General features: G+C 41.5%; 1 protein-coding gene across 8 annotated transcripts in view; it reads left to right on the top strand.

Annotated features, from left to right (window-relative positions):
- The window catches only part of skp1 (S-phase kinase-associated protein 1), a 58,312-nt gene that overhangs the window by 9,558 nt on the left and 23,754 nt on the right, over positions 1–25,000 (top strand). For all 8 annotated transcript variants that reach the window (XM_060935806.1, XM_060935807.1, XM_060935805.1 and 5 more), the window contains exons 4-5: positions 1–90; positions 509–649. The exon at positions 1–90 is cut by the window's left edge and continues 54 nt beyond it. In XM_060935806.1, the coding sequence (XP_060791789.1) occupies positions 1–90; positions 509–649 (231 nt within the window). The remainder of the gene's footprint in view (positions 91–508; positions 650–25,000) is intronic.

Raw genomic sequence — 25,000 nt, 5'->3', positions numbered from 1 at the left:
GAGAACAAAGAGAAGAGGACAGATGACATTCCTGTGTGGGATCAGGAGTTCCTCAAAGTGGACCAAGGCACACTCTTTGAACTCATTCTGGTCTGTTTTTATTATGTCTTTTTTAAGAGATTTATCAAATGCTTTTTGGTATTTCTTTTGAGTTTCCTTAGTGAATACAGTAGAGCTTAGATGTTGTTGAGAATTAATTTTTTAGTAGATTTAATAGGAGTTGCTGGCTTGAAATCTGAGCAGCATTGTTCTGTTTCCCTGTTAAGTTAAACTTTTCTGGGCCTCAGACCAATTTCCAATCCCCCCCGCCCGCTATTGTTGCTATGTCCTGCAGAAAGTGTTGTCATGATGACTCCTCAATAATAACCACTAGCCAAGTTTGTCATGTGAGTCCTAAAATGGGATTCAGGAATCTTTGCACATGATTAAGAGTAGGTTCTATTTGCATGTTTATCACAGGTTCATCTTTCACTCTTTCCCTTACTTGCACTTTGCATCCCTTGTTTAGGCTGCAAATTATTTGGACATCAAAGGATTGTTAGATGTCACCTGCAAAACAGTTGCAAATATGATTAAGGGTAAAACCCCAGAAGAAATCAGGAAGACGTTCAATATTAAAAACGACTTCACAGAGGAAGAGGAAGCTCAGGTAAGGGAAACATTAGGCTTATCCGTTTTGTCCGTGCTTATTTAGGTTGTGAGCCAAGCTGTGAAAACCTTCATTTCATTTATCCCTGGCATGGAAAAACTTTATTTTTTGTTTGTCTAAAATATTTCTGTTATCACAGTAAAAAGTGTTGGCAGTAAAGATCTGTGCACAATCCCCCACCCCAAGTGTACATTAATTCATGGTCAGTACAATGTCAGGACAGCTATATTTTTTTCAGTTTATTTATATCACGCTTTTAACAATGGACACAGTCACAAAGCGGTTTTACAAAATATTGTATTTCAAGTTGAAATTTAGGTCTAGAATGGTAATGAGCAAGCCAGAGGCAACAGTTGCAAGGGAGAAACTCCGAGACGACACAAGGAAGAAAACTTGAGCAAACCCAACTCGAAATGGAGTCTATTCTCTTCTGGGTGCCATTGGATAGTGCAATTATTACTCTTCTCCAATTCTTTAATGTAAACTCAAGCAATGCTGTATTGAAAAGCTCTTCAGTACAAACAGTCATTTTCATTACTTTAGAGTTTTTAGTTTTAATTTTATAGTATCCTAACTGAAGCTATCCACTGAATAATGAAAGAGACTTGAGTGTAGGTTGTTTTCGGGAAGTGTAATCTTTTAAGTTACTCATGTGAGACAAGATATAACAATCTTGAGGGTATCTGGTACCATCTACAGCAGCCCACCTGGAGCTACTCTCCACAGTAGGGCTGCACGATATCAGAAAAATATGCGATATTCGATAACATGACTGAATATCTCGATATCGATATGTATCACGATAATTAAATATATAATGTTTTTCTTACCTCTACTCGCCGTTCTGCCCTGTATCTAGCATTTAAAAAAAACCACCCAATGCATCGCTTCCATTCCAACATTATTTTTTATTGGAAAAACATGGCTACACCTGCAATGGTGTCCATCAATCATCTTTAAATCTCTTAATTTTTGTGAGCGCAGCAGAAAATGTCTTAAGTTGAAGTAAACAAAAACTGAAACTGAAAACTACATTACATTAACATAAAGCAGTCAAAATGGCAATTTCAGCGGCTCCCGGGAGATGAAGGTGAGCGACACAGATTCACCATAAACTCAAACACAATCTGTTAATAACACATGCGGGTGAGCGAGCAGTGGTGTGTGTGAGAGTGAGTGAGCGGTAGTGCGTGTGTGAGAGAGAGCGCGAGCGCGGTTTTATGTTTTTATGCTGCTGTACAGCAGTGTTTGTCCCAGTGAGCCACCCCAACACTGTTTTACAGGTACATGTCTTGCAAAGTACCTGAGTTTGCAGTACGTCATCCCTCCTGAATCCAAAGTACTTTTTTTTTTTTTTTTTGGGAAACCAGTTCCTCCTCACGCAAGTTTGTCTCACCAAATCGAAATTTAAGTAATTTTTGCGGTATGTGTATCGCAAACTATGATATCGCAATATCGATACTTTTTCGATATATTGTGCAGCCCTACTCCACAGCACCAAGTGATTCTCCATTGAAAGAAATTCCAGTGAAGGAGCATTATGATAGCTCAGGCAGAAGTCATGTATAGTGCTGGAGAGAGAGAGAAGGACAGATTTTAGGTATGCTCTTCTAAAGTGGTTTAACAGGGTTACATTGTGCACAAAGTGCAAGCCAGGACTCTTGACAGCACTCGATATAACAGCATAGCTAGAAGGTAGCACAGCCATGAGGGCACCCATCAAAAAACCTGCACATTTATCCAAGAGAAAAGCTCGACTAAACACACAGGTTATCGGACTTGACCTAAAGTATTCTGAGCACTAATTGGAAGACCATTCCATAACTGGATAAAAGTTTTGCCTCCTGCTGTAGTGTTCATTATTTTAGGTACTAATAAATAGCCTAGGCCTTTTGATTGAAGCAGGTATGCCAGATCATAAAAGAACAAAAGTTTGCTTCAGTACTGTAGTGCAAGACATTCAGTGCAGAGCTAATGTTATGTGGAAAAAATAAGGATGATGTAATCAAATCTTGGTTTTAGTTGGTTTTAGGACACTGACTGCTGCATTCTGTGCTAAATGGAGCCTGATTATGCTACTATTGGAACATCCAGACAGCAATACAGTAGTCCAACTTGGAGATGATGATGGTGTGAACTAGATTCACATTGCCAGAATTGACAACCTGTTAATTGAATCTAATGCCGTTGTGCTGTTTGAACAGCAGAGGTTCCAGCATAACCCATGGAGTATCAATGCACTGCCTGACCCCCCCCCCCCCCCCCCCCCCCCCCAAAAAAAAAAAATCACCATTTGGATTTAAATAAGTAAATACTTAAGAGCCTTTGATTTGATAATGACTGCAGTGATTTGTTTCCACGAGCAACAATTTTAACCTGAACTGATGTAGTGAGTAGCTTCTCATTTCTTAAACAGTCAATTGGAAGATGTACTCTATGGTCATGGAAATGTTGTTGTGTTTCAGAAGAGTCAAAATTTTGACCCATTGATGGGATAACCTGGTCATTCAGTATATTCAGGTAGTCACCCGAATGTACTGAATGACCAGGTTATCAATGGATTTTTCTTTCCTGATGGCATGGGCATAAAATCAAGACTCATTGTCAGTAATTCTGGAAACATGAGGAATCCTTTTCATGCATGAATTGGCCACCAGTGTTGTGACCTTAATCACGTGACCACAACCACAATGAAAATCTTAGGAATGTGCTGGTGAAGACTTGGAGGTTCAACTCTCCCATCATCAAGACAAAAAAAGATGAGTGGAAAATTAAAAGGATCCTCCAGCAGATTTATTCTCAAACTTATTTTAAGTCAAAGTAGTTGCAGATTTCAAAAATCAAACTTTCATTTTTGGAGACCAAATAGTGTTTGAAAAAAAACAATTTTCTTTAAAAATGTCAGATGGACTTCTTGCAGTGGTGATGTGTGCAATGACATCTGGTAGTGGTTGCTTGGAGCAACTCTGCTCTTTATATTCTCTGTTTACATTGCAATTTTGCTAGCTTTACAAGTATTTTACTGAATTCATCAGTTTTTTTAAATCAGTATACCTCATTGTGTAGCATATAAATGCCATAGTGATGCTAAAAAGAGAGCATAAGCTGGAACTAAACTGCATTTCCACAGAGTACATGCAAAGTGTGCTCGTTCAGTTATGGTAAAGTGTCACTGACAGAAACTGGATCAGACATGAGACCTCGCGCTGCAAAATCTTTTTTTTTTTATTTATTTTTATTTTTTTATATGATCTACAAATAGTGTGTGGTGTGTATGGCTGCATGACTTAAAAATCTTGGTTTAACCCTCTGGAGTCTGAGGATATTTTTTGGCACTCGAATAATTTTGGCATGCTCTGTTAATTTCAACAAATCTAAGAAGTATTTTCAAAGTCATATGACCGTTTTGTATTCAGCGCAAGTTGAGCAACAATATCTGTCATGATTGTACTTTAAAAGCCAAAAAACAAATGATGTACAAAGCAGTTTTAGAATGGTGTTGAAATGTGTGAAAAAACATTACCCATTGTGATGAACCGTTTTGATCACTTGGTGATTCTTTTCAGTCTTAGGAATGTACCAAGCACGCCAACTTAAATCTGCTCCATTGATTTGGACAATTAACTGGCCATCAAAAAATGTATGTCCTATTGTTTTGGGGTGAAGGGTTGGCAGTGGGAGTGGTATTCAGTGAGGAGAGTAAAAAAAATTCCATTCAATGAGAAGAATAAAAACCCCTCCCACTGCTGACTGTTCATTCCATCAGGTCAAGTGATAGAAACGGTTCATCACATTGGGTAAGGTAATGTTTTTTCGCACATTCCAACACCTGTTCTAAAACTGCTTTTTACAACATTTTTCATTTGTGTGTGTGGGTTTTTAAAAAAAAGTACAATCATGATATACATACTACAACCCCGATTCCAAAAAAGTTGGGACAAAAGTACAGATTGTAAATAAAAACAGAATGCAATTTACAAATCTCAAAAACTGATATTGTATTCACAATAGAACATACACAACATATCAGATGTCAAAAGTGAGACATTCTGAAATTTCATGCCAAATATTGGCTTATTTGAAATTTCATGACAGCAACACATCTCAAAAAAGTTGGGATGGGGCAATAAGAGGCTGGAAAAGTTAAAGGTACAAAATAGGAACAGCTGGAGGACCAAACTGCAACTCATTAGGTCAATTGGCAATAGGTCATTAACATGACTGGGTATAAAAAGAGCATCTTGGAGTGGCAGTGGCTCTCAGAAGTAAAGATGGGAAGAGGATCACCAATCCCCCCAATTCTGCGCCGACAAATAGTGGAACAATATCAGAAAGGAGTTCGACAGTGTAAAATTGCAAAGAGTTTGAACATATCATCTACAGTGCGTAATATCCTCAAAAGATTCAGAGAATCTGGAAGAATCTCTGTGCGTAAGGGTCAAGGCTGGAAAACCATACTGGGTGCCCATGATCTTTGGGCCCTTAGACGGCACTGCATCACATACAGGCATGCTTCTGTATTGGAAATCACAAAATGGGCTCAGGAATATTTCCAGAGAACATTATCTGTGAACACAATTCACCGTGCCATCCGCCGTTGCCAGCTAAAACTCTATAGTTCAAAGAAGAAGCCGTATCTAAACATGATCCAGAAGCGCAGATGTCTTCTCTGGGCCAAGGCTCATTTAAAATGGACTGTGGCAAAGTGGAAGACTGTTCTGTGGTCAGACGAATCAAAGTTTGAAGTTCTTTATGGAAATCAGGGATGCTGTGTCATTCGGACTAAAGAGGAGAAGGACGACCCAAGTTATCAGTGCTCAGTTCAGAAGTCTGCATCTCTGATGGTATGGGGTTGCATTAGTGCATGTGGCATGGGCAGCTTACACATCTGGAAAGACACCATCAATGCTGACAGGTATATCCAGGTTCTAGAGCAACATGCTCCCATTTAGATGACGTCTCTTTCAGGGAAGACCTTGCATTTTCCAACATGACAATGCCAAACCACATACTGCATCAATTACAGCATCATGGCTGCGTAGAAGAAGGGTCCGGGTACTGAACTGGCCAGCCTACAGTCCAGATCTTTCACCCATAGAAAACATTTGGCGCATCATAAAACGGAAGATACGACAAAAAAGACCCAAGACAGTTGAGCAACTAGAATCCTACATTAGACAAGAATGGGTTAACATTCCTATCCCTAAACTTGAGCAACTTGTCTCCTCAGTCCCCAGACGTTTACAGACTGTTGTAAAGAGAAAAGGGGATGTCTCACAGTGGTAAACATGGCCTTGTCCCAACTTTTTTGAGATGTGTTGTCATGAAATTTAAAATCACCTAATTTTTCTCTTTAAATGATACATTTTCTCAGTTTAAACATTTGATATGTCATCTATGTTCTATTCTGAATAAAATATGGAATTTTGAAACTTCCACATCATTGCATTCCGTTTTTATTTACAATTTGTACTTTGTCCCAACTTTTTTGGAATCGGGGTTGTACATAGATATTATTGTAGCTGAACTTGTACTGAATACAAAAGTCATATGACTGACAGTACTGCTTATATTTGTTGAAACTGACATCAGCACATGCCAAAATCATGAGAGTGCCAGAAAAAGGAGAAAAGAGAGCAAACAAGTGATGGTGCATGTTTTACTTCGCTCCTCAAGCATGCAAAGATTATTATGCACTACACGTACACATCAACCAATATGCTTGTAAGAAACAGAAATATTTACACTTGAGGTGCTCTTCGGCTGGATCAAATCGAAGTTTAAAATGACATTGATCCATCAGTGTTGCAGTTCTCAAGATTGAATTGAATTGCTGTCTTGAATCATCCGAAGCGCCTCCTGAGTATCACATCGCCATACCATCCCACAAGTTTTACCTCCAAACAGATAGCTTAACCTATGGCTGACATATATTTTATCCTGTTTACAGTGGGCATTCCCACAGAGAAAGAGAAACCAGTCAAAACCAAAAGGGTGAAAGTGATTTATCATGCTGTTACCATGTGATTTGTCTTTTGTGAATGCGTAAAATGAATTATTCTTCTTTCTTTTCGTTTCATATGTTTTATTTGAGCAATGTATACACATATACAGTATATACATACAGTATGTCGCGTATCTTTCACATGCATGTTTCATTTGTTGCTCTTTTTCCTTTTTTCCCCATGAACACCCGTACACACACACTACTCACAGGACCAAAACACAATAGAACAAAAGAAAACAAAAAACATGAACAATTAAAAAAAAAAAAAAAAAACCTCCAATAATTTAGTCTGAGTTCTATTCCCGACTCTCCCCAGGCCCCACCCCATTCCTCCGTCAAGCTTGTTGACATTAAGTGAACCATGATTTTAATTTGCCAGATACTTAATTAGAGGTGACCACACCTTATCAAAGTAGGGGAGTTTATCCATAAGAGTGTATCGTATTCTTTCTAGGTGGAATGTGTTCATAAGATCACTGAGCCACAACTTTGTAGGAGGGGCCTCTTTCTCTTTCCAGTGCATGAGAAGCAACCTCCTTGCAGTAATAAGACTGTAGGAAAGGAAACATTGCTGAGCGCTGGTCAACTTCATAGTATCATCAGATACACCTAAAATGATAATTAGTGGGTCTGGTTCCAATTGGATTTGAAGTATTTCATATATTGATTTTGAAAATATTGATCCAATTAGCCTGAACTTTGGGACAGTCAACAAAGCTATGTAGTAGTGTATCATCTGCTGACAGGCATTTGTCACACATCGGGGAGAGCTCAGGATATATTTTATGTAATCTCTCCTTGGAATAGTGAAGACGATGTAGGATTTTAAATTGAATTAAACAGTGTCTTTCATTATTAGAGCATTGATGGACGTGCTCCAACCCCCCCCCCCCCCCCCCCCCCCCCCTTCCATCTTATATCAGAGATCACAATGCCCATTTCTTCCTCCCACTTCGATTTTATTCGGTTGGAGTCAACTGGACTAAGGGATTGTAAGGTGTTATATATGTAAGATATTGCTTTAACCGAGCATGATGTGAGTCGGAGACATCCATCACCGTCCTCCAGCGCGTGGAAGTGCTGGCGCTGTTGTTCTGGCGTGCGCCCCACGCGCTGGAGGACGGCCCGGCGAAGGTCCGCGTAGGCCGGCCGGCGGGGAGTTATAGCGCGGCCAGCTGAGCCTCTCCCGTCAGGAGGGGGAGGAGGCGCGCCGCTCCATCGGCCACCCCGAGGCTTCGGCGACCTGCTCGAACAATGTGAGAAACGCCTCGGGGTCGTCCTGCGGGCCCATCTTGGTCACGGTGAGGGGAGACGGGCCCGCGGCCGGGGCGCTGGTGGACCCCGCCGACGCGAGGAGATGCCGGAACGCCTCGCGATCTTCCTGCTGGGCCAGCACCAGGGCTTCGAAGCGCCGCTCTTGCTCCTTTCGGAGCGTGACGAGCGCCTGGTGCTGGCTTTGCTGAGCCGTGGCGAGGGCGTGGACCAGGTCCGCGAACGGGGAGGATTCCATGGGGCTGCGAGGTTGGTGCTCCACCTTGTCCCAGGTTTTGGCACCACTGTAGAGCTCTCTGAAGTGTGGGTGGAGCACAGAGGACGGCAGGACAACGCTTCAGATGCAAATAGGCTTTTTATTGCCAGACTTTTCAGTATAACCGCCAGTTTTAATCTGATAGCGAAACACACACACACTGTGTTCTTGTCCCGGGATGAGCTCTTCTCTGCTCTGCCTCCTTAAATAGGGCACGGTGACTGGGAAAACACACAAAACACAGGTTAATTACCGTCAGGTGTAATGATTCTGCCACTCACCTTCCCTGGCTCCGCCCTCCTGTCACAGACCGGCGCTTGACCACGCCCCCGCTGCCACAATGTGTTTTAAAAAAAAAAAAAAAAATTTTCTATCAATACCTAGCCATGACCTTGAAATCAGATCCATTGATAACAGTCACAAATAGTGTTCAGTGTTCGTTGTTACAGCCAAACACAATACACCGATTAGGCATTTTGTATCACAGAATATTAATACATCATTTCATAGTGTTTTGAGTGTTCAAAACTATCCACAAACTGAATAAATCCACAAAATCCGCAATGTAAACAACTCTGGTAAACGCACGCCATAGAGAAAACATGGGGACAGGCCAGCATCACCCAAGGGAGGTTACTGGTATGACGTCACACATAAGTTGACCTATTTAACGGCTGGCTGCCTAAATTTGGCTGTACGCGTCAACTTTAAATGCTTGTAGCGGGTGCATCGTGACACTGAGATCGCGGGAAACCGAGGGGCTTGAATAACCCACCAAACCCGACATTTTGACACATGATATAGCCTGATTGCTGAAATTACTGCACGACACCTTTAAGCCAATTTGGTGGAGATGTTGTGTCATCTGACCAGTGCATCATAATCATAATATTTGAAGCCCAATAATAAAATAGAAAATTTGGGAGTGCAGGGCCCCCCTCTCCTTTAGATTTGCAGAGATGCCTCTTGCCAATTCTGTGTGTTTTTGTAATCCCACAAAAAGGGGTTTACAATTGTGTCTAATTGTTTAAAGAATGAGTTGGCAAAAGACACTGGGATATTCTGAAATAAATACAGTAATTGGGGTAGGAATACCATTTTAATAGCATTAACTCTGCCCATTAGTGATATTGGAAGAGTCCTCCAAAATTGTATTTTTGACTGTAGTTCAGACAGTAATGGAGGAAAATTTGCGTTGAATAACATATTGTGGTGTTTCGTAATTTGGATTCCCAAATATGTAAATTTGTCCAGTGATATTTTGAAAGGGGGAGTCTGTAACCAAGCGGCATCTTGCATATGTATTGGCATTAGTTCGCTCTTATTCCAATTTATCCTATACCCAGAGAAGGTCCCAAATATATTGATTTTCTCTAAAAAATTTTTGCAATAGTGGCTTCCGGCTGAGTAATATACAAAAGAGCATCAGCATATATTTTATTTATTGATTTTTCTGATATATGACCATAAATTAAAGGGTCTGAACGAATACTCTCAGCAAGAGGTTCAATTACAAGGGCGAAGATCAAGGGAGATAAAGGGCATCCTTGTCTTGTGCCTCTGTGTAGATGGAAACGAGGAGATAATATTTGATTTGTGAGGATTTGCGCCGAAGGGCTGTTATATAGGAGCTTGACCATTGAAATGAATTTTTGACCGAATTTAAATCTTTTCAAGGTTTCGAACAGGTAAGGCCATTCGACTTGGTCGAATGCCTTTTCTGCATCGAGTGACAGAATGGCAAGCTCTTCTTTCTGTCTATCAGTAGAATATATTATGTTGAATAGCCATCTGAGATTGAAAAGACTTTCTATTTGGTATAAAACCAGTCTGATCTGGGTGTATTAATTTATTTAAAAGAGGGCTCACTCTATTGGCCAAGATTTTAGAAAACAACTTTCCATCCAGATTTAATAGGGAGATGGGACGATAAGAGCCGACTACTTCTGGGTCTTTAGCTTTTTTATATATAACTGTTATAACTGCTTCAGTTAGCGTTGGAGGTAAAACACCGTCATTGTTGGCTTGGGTGAACACCTTATGTAAATACGAACAGAGAATTTCGCTGAACTTTTTATACAGCTCCCCTGGGAGGCCATCAGGGCCAGGGGCTTTGTTACTTTTAAGTGACATGATGGCCCTTTGAATTTCCTCAACAGAAATTTCAGAGTCCAGGTGGGCTGACTCTTTTTCATCTAATTGAGAGAGGTTGAAACCATCTAAGAATTCTTGCATAGCAGCGTAATCTAAATTTTTATTGGATGTATATACATTTTTATAAAATTGTAAAAATCGGTCATTAATATCTTTGGGTTTCATCAAAACATCCCGTTTGGCTGACTTAATTTTATGTATTATACGGTCATTTTCTTGCTTTCTAAGTTGCCGCGCTAAAAGTCTGTGTGGTTCGTCACTAAACTCAAAATATTTCTGTCTGATATATAAAAAGGACTTACTAACTTTTGCTGAGAGTATCTTGTTGTATTCATATTTTAGGGATGATATCCTTTTATATAGATCACCAGACGGTGTCCAAGCATTCCGTGCCAACTCACCTAAGGGTCCCCACATCACCGTCTCAGATTTTGCTCAAAAAATTCTATAATCAAGAATCATATGTTTGTACCACACATGCAAAATATTAGCTCCCAATTCATTGTAGTTTTGGAACTACAGGCCTTTGAAATTTTGATGTCAAAATACCACATGACGAAATGGCTCTTTCCCCAACTTCAGAGACCCATAACTTTTTATTGCAGCTATCTAGACAGTTGTGTTTGCAGATTCTTACTGAATGATACCCACTCTTTTCAAATCTGTTGCCACAAAGCCTCTGAAGGACATACGTTTTGCATAATGGGAAGCCAAAAATGACGTTTTGGCCAAAATCACTTAAAATTCATTAAAACTCTAGGGGGCATAGTAGAAATATGAAGCTAGTTAGATTTTTTTCCTCACTACATAGTAATTGTAGGGTTGTTATCTGTTCACAGAAACATATTTTGCCATGAAATTTCAATTCCTGAATTTAAAAAATTTTTTTTAACATCTTACGTCCTTTCCGAGGGGGCTAAAATAGGGCATTTTTGCCATCTTATTTGGTCATGTGGCTAGGGGTTTAGGATCTTCTAATTTTTTGTGAAGATGCTCTCATATAAGATGTAACTACTCCCTGATTTTTTTTAACAAACGCCCCTTGCTTCATATTTTAATAATTTGTTTTGTACATGGACAGTTTCATCATTTTTCACTTTTTTCCACATTCAGAACTCTGTAACTCTAAATTGGAAGATTCCTACTAGCAGCTATTTCAGATTTACATACACTGACACACAAATTTTCATATTTTAGTAGTAGTATGCCCAAGAAATTCATATTTTTCTTTCTATTGGGACCTAAAAACAGCTATTTGGCCAAAAATGACAAAAACGCTGGGCAGCTTTTAATAAACAAGGGAATAATGAAGGGGTGTTTTGCACACAAATTAAGGCTTATAAGAACCTAATCTAGGCATACACATTTCCTGAACAACTTTTACTGTATTGTATAGTATTTTTTGCACTTAGAAAATTTTAGGTATAATTGCAATTTTTGTTGAATATCCTTGGAAAATATAGAAAAATAACAACAAAATTCTGGAGTAGTATTTTTAATATACTTCAAGGTTGTGTAAGCACAAAACATTTAGCAATGAGGTTTTATTTACATATTAACACATTCAATGATCCATGATCATGATGTTGAAAAACATCACAAGATTTGTACATAATTTAAAGTCAAATATGGGCATCCGTGATAATGGGTAATTCATTCACAGGCAGTACAGTTTCATGTGATGTGCTAAGACACTCATAAACTGTCATCTAGTAGTACATAAGTTAAAACTTAAGTCTTTCACAAGTTTGAAGTCATCCTCTGTTAGTTGGTATTGGCGTCCCCCACTTTATGTTTGGGGCCTCTACCACACAAAGGACATGAAGCAAAGGCACCCAACATTCATCTTTCCTGCTTTGTGGTGGCCATGAGAATGTGTTGCCTCGTTCTTGTCTCATGAAATTGACATACACATCATTTTCTTCATTTCTGGTGACAATATTTCCAATGTACCATTTTCTGTCATAAACACAGGCAATATATTTGCCCGGCTGGTACATATTTGGTGCAGATTGGGACATTTGGCTTGGGGCCTGTAACTGGGACTGTAAAACTGGTGTGGTTTCAGGGCCTATGTCCACTACCGATGATGGTACCACATCAGAAGAAACCCTTCTCATCTCCAGCTGAGTGGGTGCAATTGGGCTAAGGATATCATTGCTAATATATATATATATATATATATATATATATATATATATATATATATATATGGATAGAAAAAGTCACCACATCTTTAATTTATGAGGAAAATAGCCCATTCCCTCCAGAACTTGAAAAATATCAAGTCAACATTTTTGTCATTTTTGGCCAAATAGCTGTTTTTAGGTCCCAATAGAAAGAAAAATATGAATTTCTTGGGCATACTACTACTAAAATATGAAAATTTGTATGTCAGTGTATGTAAATCTGAAATAGCTGCTAGTAGGAATTTTCCAGTGTAGAGTTACAGAGTTCTGAATGTGGAAAAAAGTGAAAAATGATGAAACTGTCCATGTACAAAACAAATTATTAAAATATGAAGCAAGGGGCGTTTGTTAAAAAAAATCAGGGAGTAGTTACATCTTATATGAGAGCATCTTCACAAAAAATTAGAAGATCCTAAACCCCTAGCCACATTACCAAATAAGATGGCAAAAATGCCCTATTTTAGCCCCCTCGGAAAGGACGTAAGATGTTAAATTTTTTAAAAATTCAGGAATATAATTTTCATCGCAAAATATGTTTCTGTGAACAGATAACAACCCTACAATTACTATGTAATGAGGAAAAAAATCTAACTAGTTTCATATTTCTACTAGGCCCCTTAGAGTTTTAATGAATTTTAAGCGATTTTGGCCAAAATGCCATTTTTGGCTTCCTATTATGCAAAAAGTATGTCCTTCAGAGGCTTTCTGGCAACAGATTTGAAAAGAGTGGGTATCATTCCGTAAGAATCTGCGCACACAACTTTCTAGATAGCTGCAATAAAAAGTTATGGGTCTCTGAAGTTGGGGAAAGAGCCAATTTCGACATGTGGTGTTTTGACATCAATATTTCAAAGGCCTGTAGTTCCAAAACTACAACATAATTGGGGGCTAATATTTTGCATGTGTGGTACAAACATATGATTCTTGATTAGAGAATTTTTTGAGTAAAATCTGAGACGGTGATGTGGGGGAGTTCCTGAAATTTAGGTGAGTTGGCACGGAATGACCCATATTAATTTGCCGCTCTATTTCCACTAATCTGGCCCTATTCTTCTTTTTTCTGTATGCTTCAAATGAAATAACAGAGCCTCTAAGGAAGGCTTTAAACGCCTCCCATAGTATAGCAGGGGAAGTCTCTGTGTTGTCATTAGTTTCAAAATAAAGAGATATTTGAGCTTTTAGATATTCACAGAACTCCTTTTCGGTTAGTAAGAGAGGGTTTAATCTCCAGGTCCATTGTGGTCTCACCATATTCTGAATAGCCAGGGTGCAAGTGAGAGGGCTGTGATCTGAGATCACTATATTATATTTTGCATTTGTAGCATATGGCATCAATTTTGCATCAATGAGGAAATAATCTATCCTGGTATACGAGTTATGTGTCGCTGAATAATAAGAATATTCTCTACCAGGAGGATTTGCAATTCTCCAAATATCAGTCATATTAGTATTATTAATGAAAGTATTAAGAAAGACACATGAATTGCTTTTATCCATTCTACGTGTAGAGGACCTGTCTAAGTATGGGTCCAGGATGCAATTGAAATCCCCTGCAATAAGATGATTTGTCTGGGATATATCTGGTATTAGAGAAAACACTTTTTTAAAGAATGAAGGGCTGTCTACATTGGGTGCATATATGTTCAGTAAAGTGAGGGGCGTAGAATATATTTCACCGGTTACAATCAAAAAGCGTCCTCCTTTATCAGATATTGTGGTTATGTGAATAAAGGGAATATTCTTCCGTATCATAATTGCTGTACCCCTAGCTCTAGCATTGAATGATGAATGAAATATATGTCCTATCCATTTACACCGCAGCCTGGCACGAGTCATTTTTCAAATGTGTGTCCTGTGAAAATATTATGTCTGGTGTAAACGATTTAAGATGAGCAAAAACCCTCCCGCTTTTGATTGGGCCATTAAGACCACGTACATTCCAGCTGGCTAATGTAAGACCTCCTCTTCCCCTGTCATGTATACCATCCTGTGTTTGCATCATTGGATTATCTGCCATAGCAAAATTTGATGTTCAGATAATTGTGGAACACACTTATCTGGTTCAGACAAACAGCCGTATATACTAGCAAATCTATTACTCTTTCATGCAATAACATATATTTTCTTGAGTGTAGAATTGCACTTGAGAATAAACAGAGTGAGTGGAGAGAGAAACAGGAGAAATAAATCAGTGAGAGTAAAAAAAGACAAAACAAAAAAACAAGACAAAAACATACCCTGCCCCCTACCCCACCCACACACACACACACACACATATATATATATATATATATATATAATATAAATAAATAAAATCTCCTTCTCACCCCCGGCGGGGGGGGTGGTATCCATGTCATCCTCAAGCCCGGGTCCTCTACCAGAGGCCTGGGAGTTTGAGGGTTCTGCGCAGTATCTTCGATGTTCCTAGGACTGCGCTCTTCTGGACTGAGGCTTCAGATGATGTTCCTGGGATTTGTTGGAGCCACTCTCCCAGTTTGGGGGTTACTGCCCCAAGTGCCCCCACTACCACGGGGACCACACAGCCCTTGACCTTCCACATCTGTTCCAGCTGCTCTTTCACCCCTTGATATTTCTCAAGTTTCTCATGTTCCTTCTTCCTGATGTTGGTGTCAGCTGGGATCGCCACATCTATCACCACCACCCTCTTCTGCTCTTTGTCCACCACTACTATGTCCAGTTGGTTAGCCAGGATCTGTTTGTCAGTCTGGAAGCTGAAGTCCCACAGAACCTTGGCCCTGTTGTTCTCAGCCACCTTCTGTGGTATGGCCCATTGGGACTTGGGTACTTCTATTCCATACTGGTTGCAGATGTTCCTGTATACTATCCCAGCCACTTGGTTGTGCCTCTCCATGTATGCTGATCCAGCTAGCATCTTACACCCTGCTACTATGTGCTGGACTGTTTCAGGGGCTTCTTTGCACAGTCTGATCTTGGGTCTGATCTACTCTGGTAGATCCTGGCCTCTATGGCTCTTGTGCTTATGGCCTGTTCTTGTGCTGCCATGATTAGTGCCTCTGTGCTGTCTGTCAGTCCTGCATTATCCATCCACTGGTAGGATTTCTTGATATCAGCCACTTCCTCTATCTGACGGTGGTACATGCCATGTAGGGGTTTGTCCCTCCAGGTTGTCTGTTCCTCCTCCTCCTCTGCACTCTCATCAGGGTTCTGCTGCCTGAGACATTCACTTAGCAGTTCATCCTTTGGGGCCATCTTTCTGATGTATTCTCGGATTTTCGATGTTTCATCCTGGACCGTGGTCTTGACGCTCACTAGCCCTCGGCCTCCCTCTTTCCGCTTAGTGTATAGTCTCAGGGTGCTGGACTTGGGGTGGAACCCTCCATGCATGGTGAGGAGCTTTCTAGTCTTGATATCTGTGGCTTCTATCTCCTCCTTTGGCCAGTTTATGATACCAGCGGGGTATCTGATGACTGGTAGTGTGTACATGTTGATGGCTCGGACCTTGTTTTTACCATTCAGCTGACTTTTCAGGACCTGCCTTACTCTCTGGAGGTATTTGGCTGTGGTTGACTTCCTTGTGGCCTCTTCATGGTTTCCATTAGCCTGTGGGATGCCAAGGTACTTGTAGCTGTCTTGGATATCACCTATGTTGCCCTCTGGTAGGTCAATCCCCTCTGTCCGGATCATCTTGCCTCTCTTTGAGACCATCCGGCCACACTTGTCCAATCCGAATGACATCCCTATGTCATCGCTGTAGATCCGGGTGGTGTGGATCAGCGAGTCTATTTCTCGCTCGTTCCTGGCATACAGCTTGATGTCATCCATGTAGAGCAGGTGGCTGATTGTTGCCCCACTACGGAATCGGTACCCGTAGCCGCTCTTCGTGATGATCTGACTGAGGGGGTTCAGGCCTATGCAGAACAGCAGTGGTGATAGCGCATCTCCTTGGTATATGCCGCACTTGATGTTGACTAGGGTTGTCTTCCACATTTCCATTGAGTTCTGGATGAAGGTCCTTAGGTTCCTGTTGATCTTATACAGTTCCAGACATTCCAGTATCCATGTGTGTGGCATTGAGTCGTAGGCTTTCTTGTAGTCAATCCAGGCAGTGCACAGGTTGATCTGTCTCTTCTTACAGTCTCGGGCGACTGTTCTATCGACCAGTAGCTGGTGCTTGGCTCCTCTGGTGTTACTGCCAATTCCTTTCTGTGCCTCGCTCATGTATTGAGCCACATGCTTACTCATTTTTGCCGCAATGATGCCTGACAGGGCCTTCCATGTTGTGCAGAGACAGGTAATTGGCCGGTAGTTGGATGGGATGGGTCCCTTCTGGGGGTCCTTCATGATTAGGACTGTCCTGCCTTGGGTTAGCCATTCTGGGTGGGTCCCATCCCTCAGCAGCTGGTTCATCTGTGCTGCTAGGCGTTCATGGAGTGCAGTTAGCTTCTTCAGCCAGTACGTATGGATCATATCGGGGCCTGGTGCTGTCCAGCTCTTCATCTTTGACACTCTCTTTCTTGGACATCTGCCATTGAGATGGTTACTGGTTCTTGTTCTGGGAGGTTGCTGTGGTCAGCTCTTGGGTCCACTAACCATTGGGCATCGGTGTTGTGTGATGCCTTTCTTTCCCATATGTCTTTCCAGTATTTTTCCACCTCAGCTCTTGGTGGGTCTGACCGGTTGTTGTTCCCCTGCCACTGAGAGTACACCTTGGCTGGTTCAGTGGAGAACAGCTTGTTTATTCTCCTGGCCTCTCCCTCCTTGGTCTATCTCTTCAACCGGGTGACCAGAGCTGTTAGTCGCTGTTTGGCAGTTTTGAGTGCCTCTGGTATGGAGAGTGAGTTGTACTTCCTGGGTGCCCCTTTATTCACCATGTTCCCTTTCTGTAGTTCAGCTAGCTGGCTAACTTCTCTCCGTGCTGCCTTTATCTTGGCCTCTAATCGTCTCTTCCATGGTGGAAACTGTTTATGTCCCGAGCCCACCTTGTGTCCAAGCATCTCCATTATTACTGTTGCTGTACTGTGTATCAGCTTGTTGGTCTCAGTGATGGTTCTTGTGGAGATTGTCTTCAGAGCACCATTCACATCTACTAGTAGATCTTCTGAAGGTACTTGGCAACTCAGCTTCGGTATTCGTCGGGGGCTCCAGGTTTCCAGTTGGGTCACGATCTTCCTTCTCAGGTCAGCAGCTCTTGTGTTGAGGCTGTTAGCGCTTGGTACCCAATCTCTGGTTGTGGGGATGATGATGACATCTCCCCGCTGAGCTGTCTTCCTGGCTCCCCCTTGCCGTAGCATCGTTGTTGTATTTCATTAATCTCTAGTTGTGATAGTAGATTTTGATTACGGATGTTGGAACACTGGGCTAATAGCTGTTTATTTGTTAGCCTTGATTGTGGGTTTCGAAGTATCCAATGGTCCCACATTCGCTGCATGTATCCCCTCTCTCTGGGATTGCTTGTATAGTAGCATTCCAGCAAATCCATATTTTCTGTCCTCGTCCATCGATGTCTTGTTCCAGTAGCCCATTTCTCATCAGTTTGCCCTGGTTCCCTAGCAACTGATGCAGACCTTGTTGACCCGGGCGACGTCTGGAAAAAAAAAAGCCGGTATGACTCTATCAGTTATGTCTTCACTCATTCCTGAGGTAGGCTGATATATCATGAGGGGTCTTGCCTAAGGACCCTTACTGGATGATGTTTTGCCCCGACCGGGATTCGAACCCCGATCTCCCGCGTCATAGTCAGTGAACACACACACACACCCCCCCCCCCCGGTAAAACAGTATTTGGGATCCCTAAAGAGCCACCCGCTTAAACTCCCACCGAACTTTATCACACATCAAAAATTATTCACTGTGGCAAATTGCCCCATGAAGTTAACGTTTGAAATGTATCGGAGCATTAAAGCCAATGAATGGGTAAGGACATTAGACTACTACTGTATTAAAACCACTGCCTTAAAAGAGAAACACTAAATCGAACTGTAGCAGCATTGGCAGTAACAGTGTTGGTGCAATCAGTTAATTATTAAGTGATCAATCTCATTAAATCAGTCTCATTAAATTTGAAGGTTAATAATTAAAATGAATCAATCCCATTGAATCGTTTACTTTGACTCATTTGAATTGAATCATACCATAGAATCAGTCTCATTTGAAGTGAATCATTCAGTGAATCATTTAGTGAATCGTTCAATGAATCATTTAGTGAATCATACCATTAATCCTGGATAAATTACCAAACAGCTAGATTATGGTATATTTCCAAATTATTATTGATCACTTACTATATTACATAAATCTGCACCTTTTTGAATTCTTTGCGATTGGGGACTTCAGATATTGTTCACACCAACAAGATGAATACATACAGCTTTGATAATAAATGAATTTATTATACAAAGATAAAAATAATAATCAATATATACAAGCAGTGAGGTGTGTGTGTGTGTGTGTGTGTGTGTGTGTGTGTGTATATATGTATGTGTGTTTATGTGTGGTGTGTGTGTTAGGCCCCTAGGCCTGAGCCAAGGTGTGTGTGTATGAGGGAGCTATAAAATTTGGAATGTTCTTATCTGATGTTTTGGTATGTTGAGTGTGGAGGAGGGGCTTGACCATGTGTTTAGACAAAAGGCTAGTTCTGTATAGCTAACCAAAATGTGTTTGAGCACGAGGTAGGCCCAGATTAGCTTCGTGTTGCTAAGCTAAGACAAAAGGGAAGCTATCTAAAGTGTATCAGGCCTGGTCAGGCCTGTTGAGCACGTGTTCTCAGTAACAAAAGGATTCCACACTCATAACATTACCCAACCCCTGAACTCTTAATAAGATCAAAATGTGTGTTAAGAGAATTATGTTAGTAAAAGAAAAACATGCACAGCCTATCAACTGAAAACAAATGAGATTAAACAAACAGAACAATTCAATTCGACACGCTGCGTGTCTAATAATGTAATGAATAAACCTGGGTTTAAATTCACACTTTCAATAAAGCAACTTCCTAAAACTAGCTTAATTATTATGCCCAAATATATTTTACTCAGTATCTTGCCTCTAGCAAAGTTCTGAGATGTTCGCCGTTGCAGAGCTTCGCTGTTCATGAAGCACGTGAGTCGATTCCATGGACAGAGAACTTCTCTTGATCCGACGCGTCGTTCGTGATGAAAGGAAAGTCTCTGATTAATGTGCACAGAACTTAAATCAGGAGGAATTCTGGTCGGTCCTTGGCCAGTGGTTAAGCACAGAACGCGCTGGATGGTGAATCTTGCAAGAAAGAAGTGTTTCGGGTTTGAGAGCATCTCTTTTGTGCATCTAGATTCCTTGGAATCCGGACACGAGAGACAAAGAGCGGAGCTTCCGCCTGGACTTATGCGCGCATGGCGGACTGACGTAGATGATCTCGCCCACGCATGACATAGGTCATGTGGAAGAGGACTGGGGGTTGTAGTTCTTAGACACAAAATGGCGGCATGATACCTACAACAGTTACAGGCCCCAATTTGCTTTTCTTATTCCCCCCCCCCCAGTATTAGGCTATTTGAACAAGTATCAACCTACCCCAAATATCAGAGGAAAAAGACAAAAACAGACAAGTCTAGCCATTTAGGCTACATTTGCCACAATACAAAAATAAAAAAAATGTTTCCTTGGGGTAGGTAAGTTGTACAGCTCTAAATGCTACATGAGTAAAACTCAGTCCCACATTCACGTTCAGACCTCTGTTTGGGTAATATTCTAATTCACGTAGGCCATCGCTTTGACTGCATCCGTGAACTCCCTCTCCTCTCCGTTGTGCGTAATGTGCAGCTTGGCTGGGAACATTATGCCATACCGGACACCCTGGTGGTTGCACAACAGTTTCCTCATGTCGTTGAACGCTGCCCTGGCTTTGGCGACGCTTGCGGTGTAATCCAGAAAGATGGCAATTGTCTCCCCGTTGAATCGGATTGGGGTATTGGTGCGGGCACGTTTAAGCACCTCTACACAGTCCTGATAGTAGTGGAGCTTAGCAACTATGGCGCGCGGTTTCCCATCTGATCTCTTCGGTGCTGAGCTCCTGTGTGAGCAGGGCTCTACACTAACTTTTTTTTTTCAGGAGCACACGTGCTCATAAGTTAAAAATTTTAGGAGCACGGGAAAAAAATGGGGGCACAAGTAGGTTTTCATTTTAAAGGTTTATTGCAGCGCAAACCTTAGACACACCAACACATAAAACGCAAAATTCAATTGAGAATGAATGAATGAATGAACAAACAAATGAATAACGAACAACTGAATGAATGAACAAACAGTAGCTAAACAGAGAGCAGAGCTCAGCAGAGCTAACATCATCAAGGACAGCTCCCACCCTGGCTCTGAGTTCTTTGACTACTTGCTGCCCTTAGGCAGGCGTTACAGGTGCATCAAAGCAAGGACCAACAGACTCTCAAACAGTTTTTTCCTACAGGCCATAACCACCTTGAACAATTAGCCTTTTTCACATTACGTCACTTGCAGGGGAACTCGTATCCGTTTTCAGCCTTTTGGATGGAAGAAGAGGTATACGGCGGCAACATATGTTAACAAAACTGTGTCATTCACAGATAAGATTGATGATAATATTGTGCATTGTTGTTTATCATTATGTGTTGTTGGCGACCATTCCAGTCACTTATCTGCCTTGTTTTGGAAAGGAAGTTTACTGACTTTCTATGGTTGCTACTTGTTAGCCAGCAGATTAGCATGCCGCCTCTTCTATTCAAAAGGCTGAAAACGGATGTGAGGTTCTTCTGCAAGTGACGTAATGTGAAAAAGGCTAATTACATGCACTGACTGATGCCACTTCTGGCAGGTGCAACAATGCACCAACAAGGACCTAAAAGGACAATATTCTCACACTTACCTGATACAGTGCAATACTTATTACAGTGCAACCTCACAGAGCAACTTTTTAGTTTTTATAGCTTTTGTATATTTTATATTTATATAGAGATCTTGCAGTCACGTGACCGGAAAGTACACAGCCGCCATCTTGTCGGTAAAAAACACAGCTGAATACTGCTGCACTCGTGTACAGAATGGATCAATTTCAACCGACGGACTACACGGCTCATTTTTCTAATGAACAGATAACTAGATATATGTCTAAAATAAACGATCTACAGATTAGTGACCCTTATGGCTTACCGGACGGAGTTTTCACGACCGTGTCAGTGGATGTGTATAATTACCTCATTAACTTTCCCTTGCTGTTCAGTGGTGAAGCACTGCGTGCTTATAAATCTCTGGACAGTTATCTCTACAGAAATTCAGGATTTGTCAGCGACTCAGATGTGGCATCTTGTAAACAAGAAAATAACAATCCTCATTGGACGGGTAAGTCACTTAAGTATTGAGTATAGCACTGACCAGCCGATTATAGAATAGAATAAGGTAATTCCAGCTGTAATTCCAAATCGTCCGTCTTGTTTACCATGGATCTGACGTTGGAGAGGTAGAGGCTTGGCAGTGGAGATTTGAGTGGCTGTTTTCTGAGCTTAGTCAACAGGCCGGCTCTGCCTGCAGCCTCGCTTTTGCTTCCGCTCCCGACGCCGCCTCCTTCGCCTGCCAGACCCGATGACAATCCACGGAGACCCCGCTGGTCTCGCTATCTCGTCCGGAATGTTGTGCATGCGACGGAAATCGCTACAAACCGTCATTTTCTGCTGGAAACCAATGTCCAGTAAGTCCAGACGGTTGTAGTGGATATTGAAGTCTGATACAGATGAACAACACGCAAAAATACACACAAAAAACATAAACGTGCACAGGTAGGGAGAGCTTGTACTCGCAGCCGTTGTAGTAGAATTGTATATAGTAGGGTTTTCCAGAAGAAAAGGTAGAAGCAGAAGTAGAACCAGAAGTAGAAGGCGGAAATATGGAGTTTGACCGACAAGATGGCGTCTGTCACAATCTGGATCGGCTGTGATGTCACATGCAAGTGCTCCATTTCTACACTTTTACATCCATACCCAATACAGTGCAATACCAAATACAGTGCAATATCCTGAGTTTTGTAGCTGAACTGAGTTTCTATAACTAACTAGAGACAATTCCCCTGTGGGAAACTGAGTGATGCAGTGGCTGTAGCAGTTGCTATTGCAGAAGCTGAGCTGTACTGTGTGAATGTGCGACTTGCCATGAAGCTACAAGCCTGTGTCTCTCTGAGAGCGAGCAGCCCCTTCCCCCTGTGTGTGAGAGCGAGCAGCCCCTCCCCCACCCGCGCGCTGAGTGCAGAGACACAGAAAGGCACACAGAAACAGTGTTGCCAGATACTGCTGACGTTTTCCAGCCCAAAATATGTTCAAAACCCGCCAAAATGCACTTAAAACCGCAACAAATCTGGCAACACTGCACAGAAAGTGCAGGATTTTCTCAGAGCGCTCCCTCCAAACAACGGGGATTTACATGAAAACGGAAGGAGATATTCACAAAATTCTTTCACATTGATAAGGCTCTGATGAACACATTGATGTAATTTTCTTGTCTGTAGTGTAAAAAATATTAGGTAGGCTATCCAGCGCTGGATTTACATACTTTGCAGTTTAACGTTTGATACATTTTAGAATGTTAAACTCGTCGCGTCTGTGCTCAGTGCTTTCCTAAATTGTCGGCCGCAAGAAGCCCTCGCATGAATGGGCGGGTTTTTTTCGTTGTTCGCATGCCGAAAAATTTGCTCGCAAATGTGAGTGAAATGTGCACACTGTAGAGCCCTGTGTGTGAGCGGTCCACGAGAACATCCTTATCCAAATGTAACGCTTCTTTCAGCAGGTTTGAGACCGATGTTGTGGAGCATGATCCATTCGTCTCTACCACCCCCAGGATTCTGATGTTGCACCTCCTTAATCTTCCCTCCATATCCTCACATTTCTCCCGAAGCCCCTTCACCTCTGCTTTCAGTTCGGATACCGTAGTCTGCAAAGCCGTCACCTCGTCTGAGCACGTATTCAACCCGCCTTCCATCTCCTTGATTGTAGTCTTCATTGTGTTGAGTTCAGAGTGAATCGCTATCGTGTTTTTTTTAATTTTTTTTTTTAATCTCCCCTCTGACGGTTTGTAACTTGCTTTTAAGAAAGTTGAAGTCTTCTGCAAGTGCATTTTTCACTTCTGATTTTATCACCTGCGCAATGTCCGCCTTCAACGAGAGGAGAATATAATTTTTCAGGGTTTCAGCGTCCATCTTTGCGGTTTGTTCTGATTGAAGCGGAGTCGCGGCCTGCGTGGTGGAACTTGAGGTCAGGGCCGCGTCGGGCCTTGTGCTGCTCGACGGTTTGTACAAATATTGACACAAGTCGTATGGTTTTGAGGCCATCAACCTAAATCTAAACTGTAGTTTTAACCTTAACAGACGCTTGGAGTCAATTTCACAGTGTTTTGTAATGTAAAGCGAACCTTAATTCGAAATAAAACAAAAGCTCGGCGGGAGCTCAAACCACATACGTCCTACTCCATTGCTCGCTCAATAGCGCCCCCTTCCTTCCTTCCTTCCTTCCTTCCTTCCTTCCTTCCTTCCTTCCTTCCTCCCTCCCTCCCTCCCTCCCTCCCTGTTCTTTTTGATGTCTTCAAAATGTATTCTGTCGAAGTCCGTTTTCCCTGATAATTCAATATTGTCCTAATTGTCTATCCTATTTTCTTTCATGGTCTCTGTTTCCCCACAGACCAGGTAGCAATTTGTGGTGCTCCACTGTTCGAATGAGGGAATCGTGCACGGTGGTGTCGTGGCAGTTGGTGGAGTCAGTCATTGGGGTGTATGCAAAGTGTTTACAGCGGGCGGTGTTCAAACACAGTATTTTTCTTCAGAGTCACCTGCTGGGACTATTTTAAAGCTACAAGAAGCATTTGAGATTATTCAGTTCAATCTAAATTCTTTTAAGTTCTTTAAGAGAAGACAGCTAAAACAATTTTTACCAGAACCCTGCCTGGTTTCATTCTTTGACCCAACTTTACATTACAGGGCAGGCCATTAGTTTGCTGGGCTTGATGTTGGTGGAAAATCTGTCTTAAGTTTATGAAAATTACTCACCAAAATTGAAGTTAAAGTTTAGTTTTTACCTTAGTTTTTTGCCTTTTTGGTGGCAATCTTTCAGTCATTCCTTAGTTGACATTCAAGGAATAAATTGCAAAAAACAAGCTGGAGGTTTTTATTTTAAATATTGAACTCAACACTTGCCTCAACCAATACTAAAATGAAATAAATAGTATAATGTGATAATAAAATTAGGCTAGTGGGAAATCCTTATTTATTGTGAATGTCAAGCCATTATTAATAACTTGCATGAATGCTGAAGCGGGATAATGAATGAATGAATTAACCCTTTATTATCACTGTTTCCAGTGAAATTGACCATCAACCTGTCCTTACAGAGGGGGAACAGGACAGGAAGACAGGCCTTGATCGAGGCCGGTGCTGTTCAGGGAGCCGAATGTCGATAAGATTGAGATTGTTTGTTTGGTCTTTCAAACAGACGCAGTCTTTACACGTC

This window comes from Neoarius graeffei, chromosome 12, assembly GCF_027579695.1.
Source record: "Neoarius graeffei isolate fNeoGra1 chromosome 12, fNeoGra1.pri, whole genome shotgun sequence".
NCBI lineage: Eukaryota > Metazoa > Chordata > Actinopteri > Siluriformes > Ariidae > Neoarius > Neoarius graeffei.
Note: the sequence above shows the minus strand (reverse complement) of the source record. Positions and strands in the feature narration are given on the sequence as shown.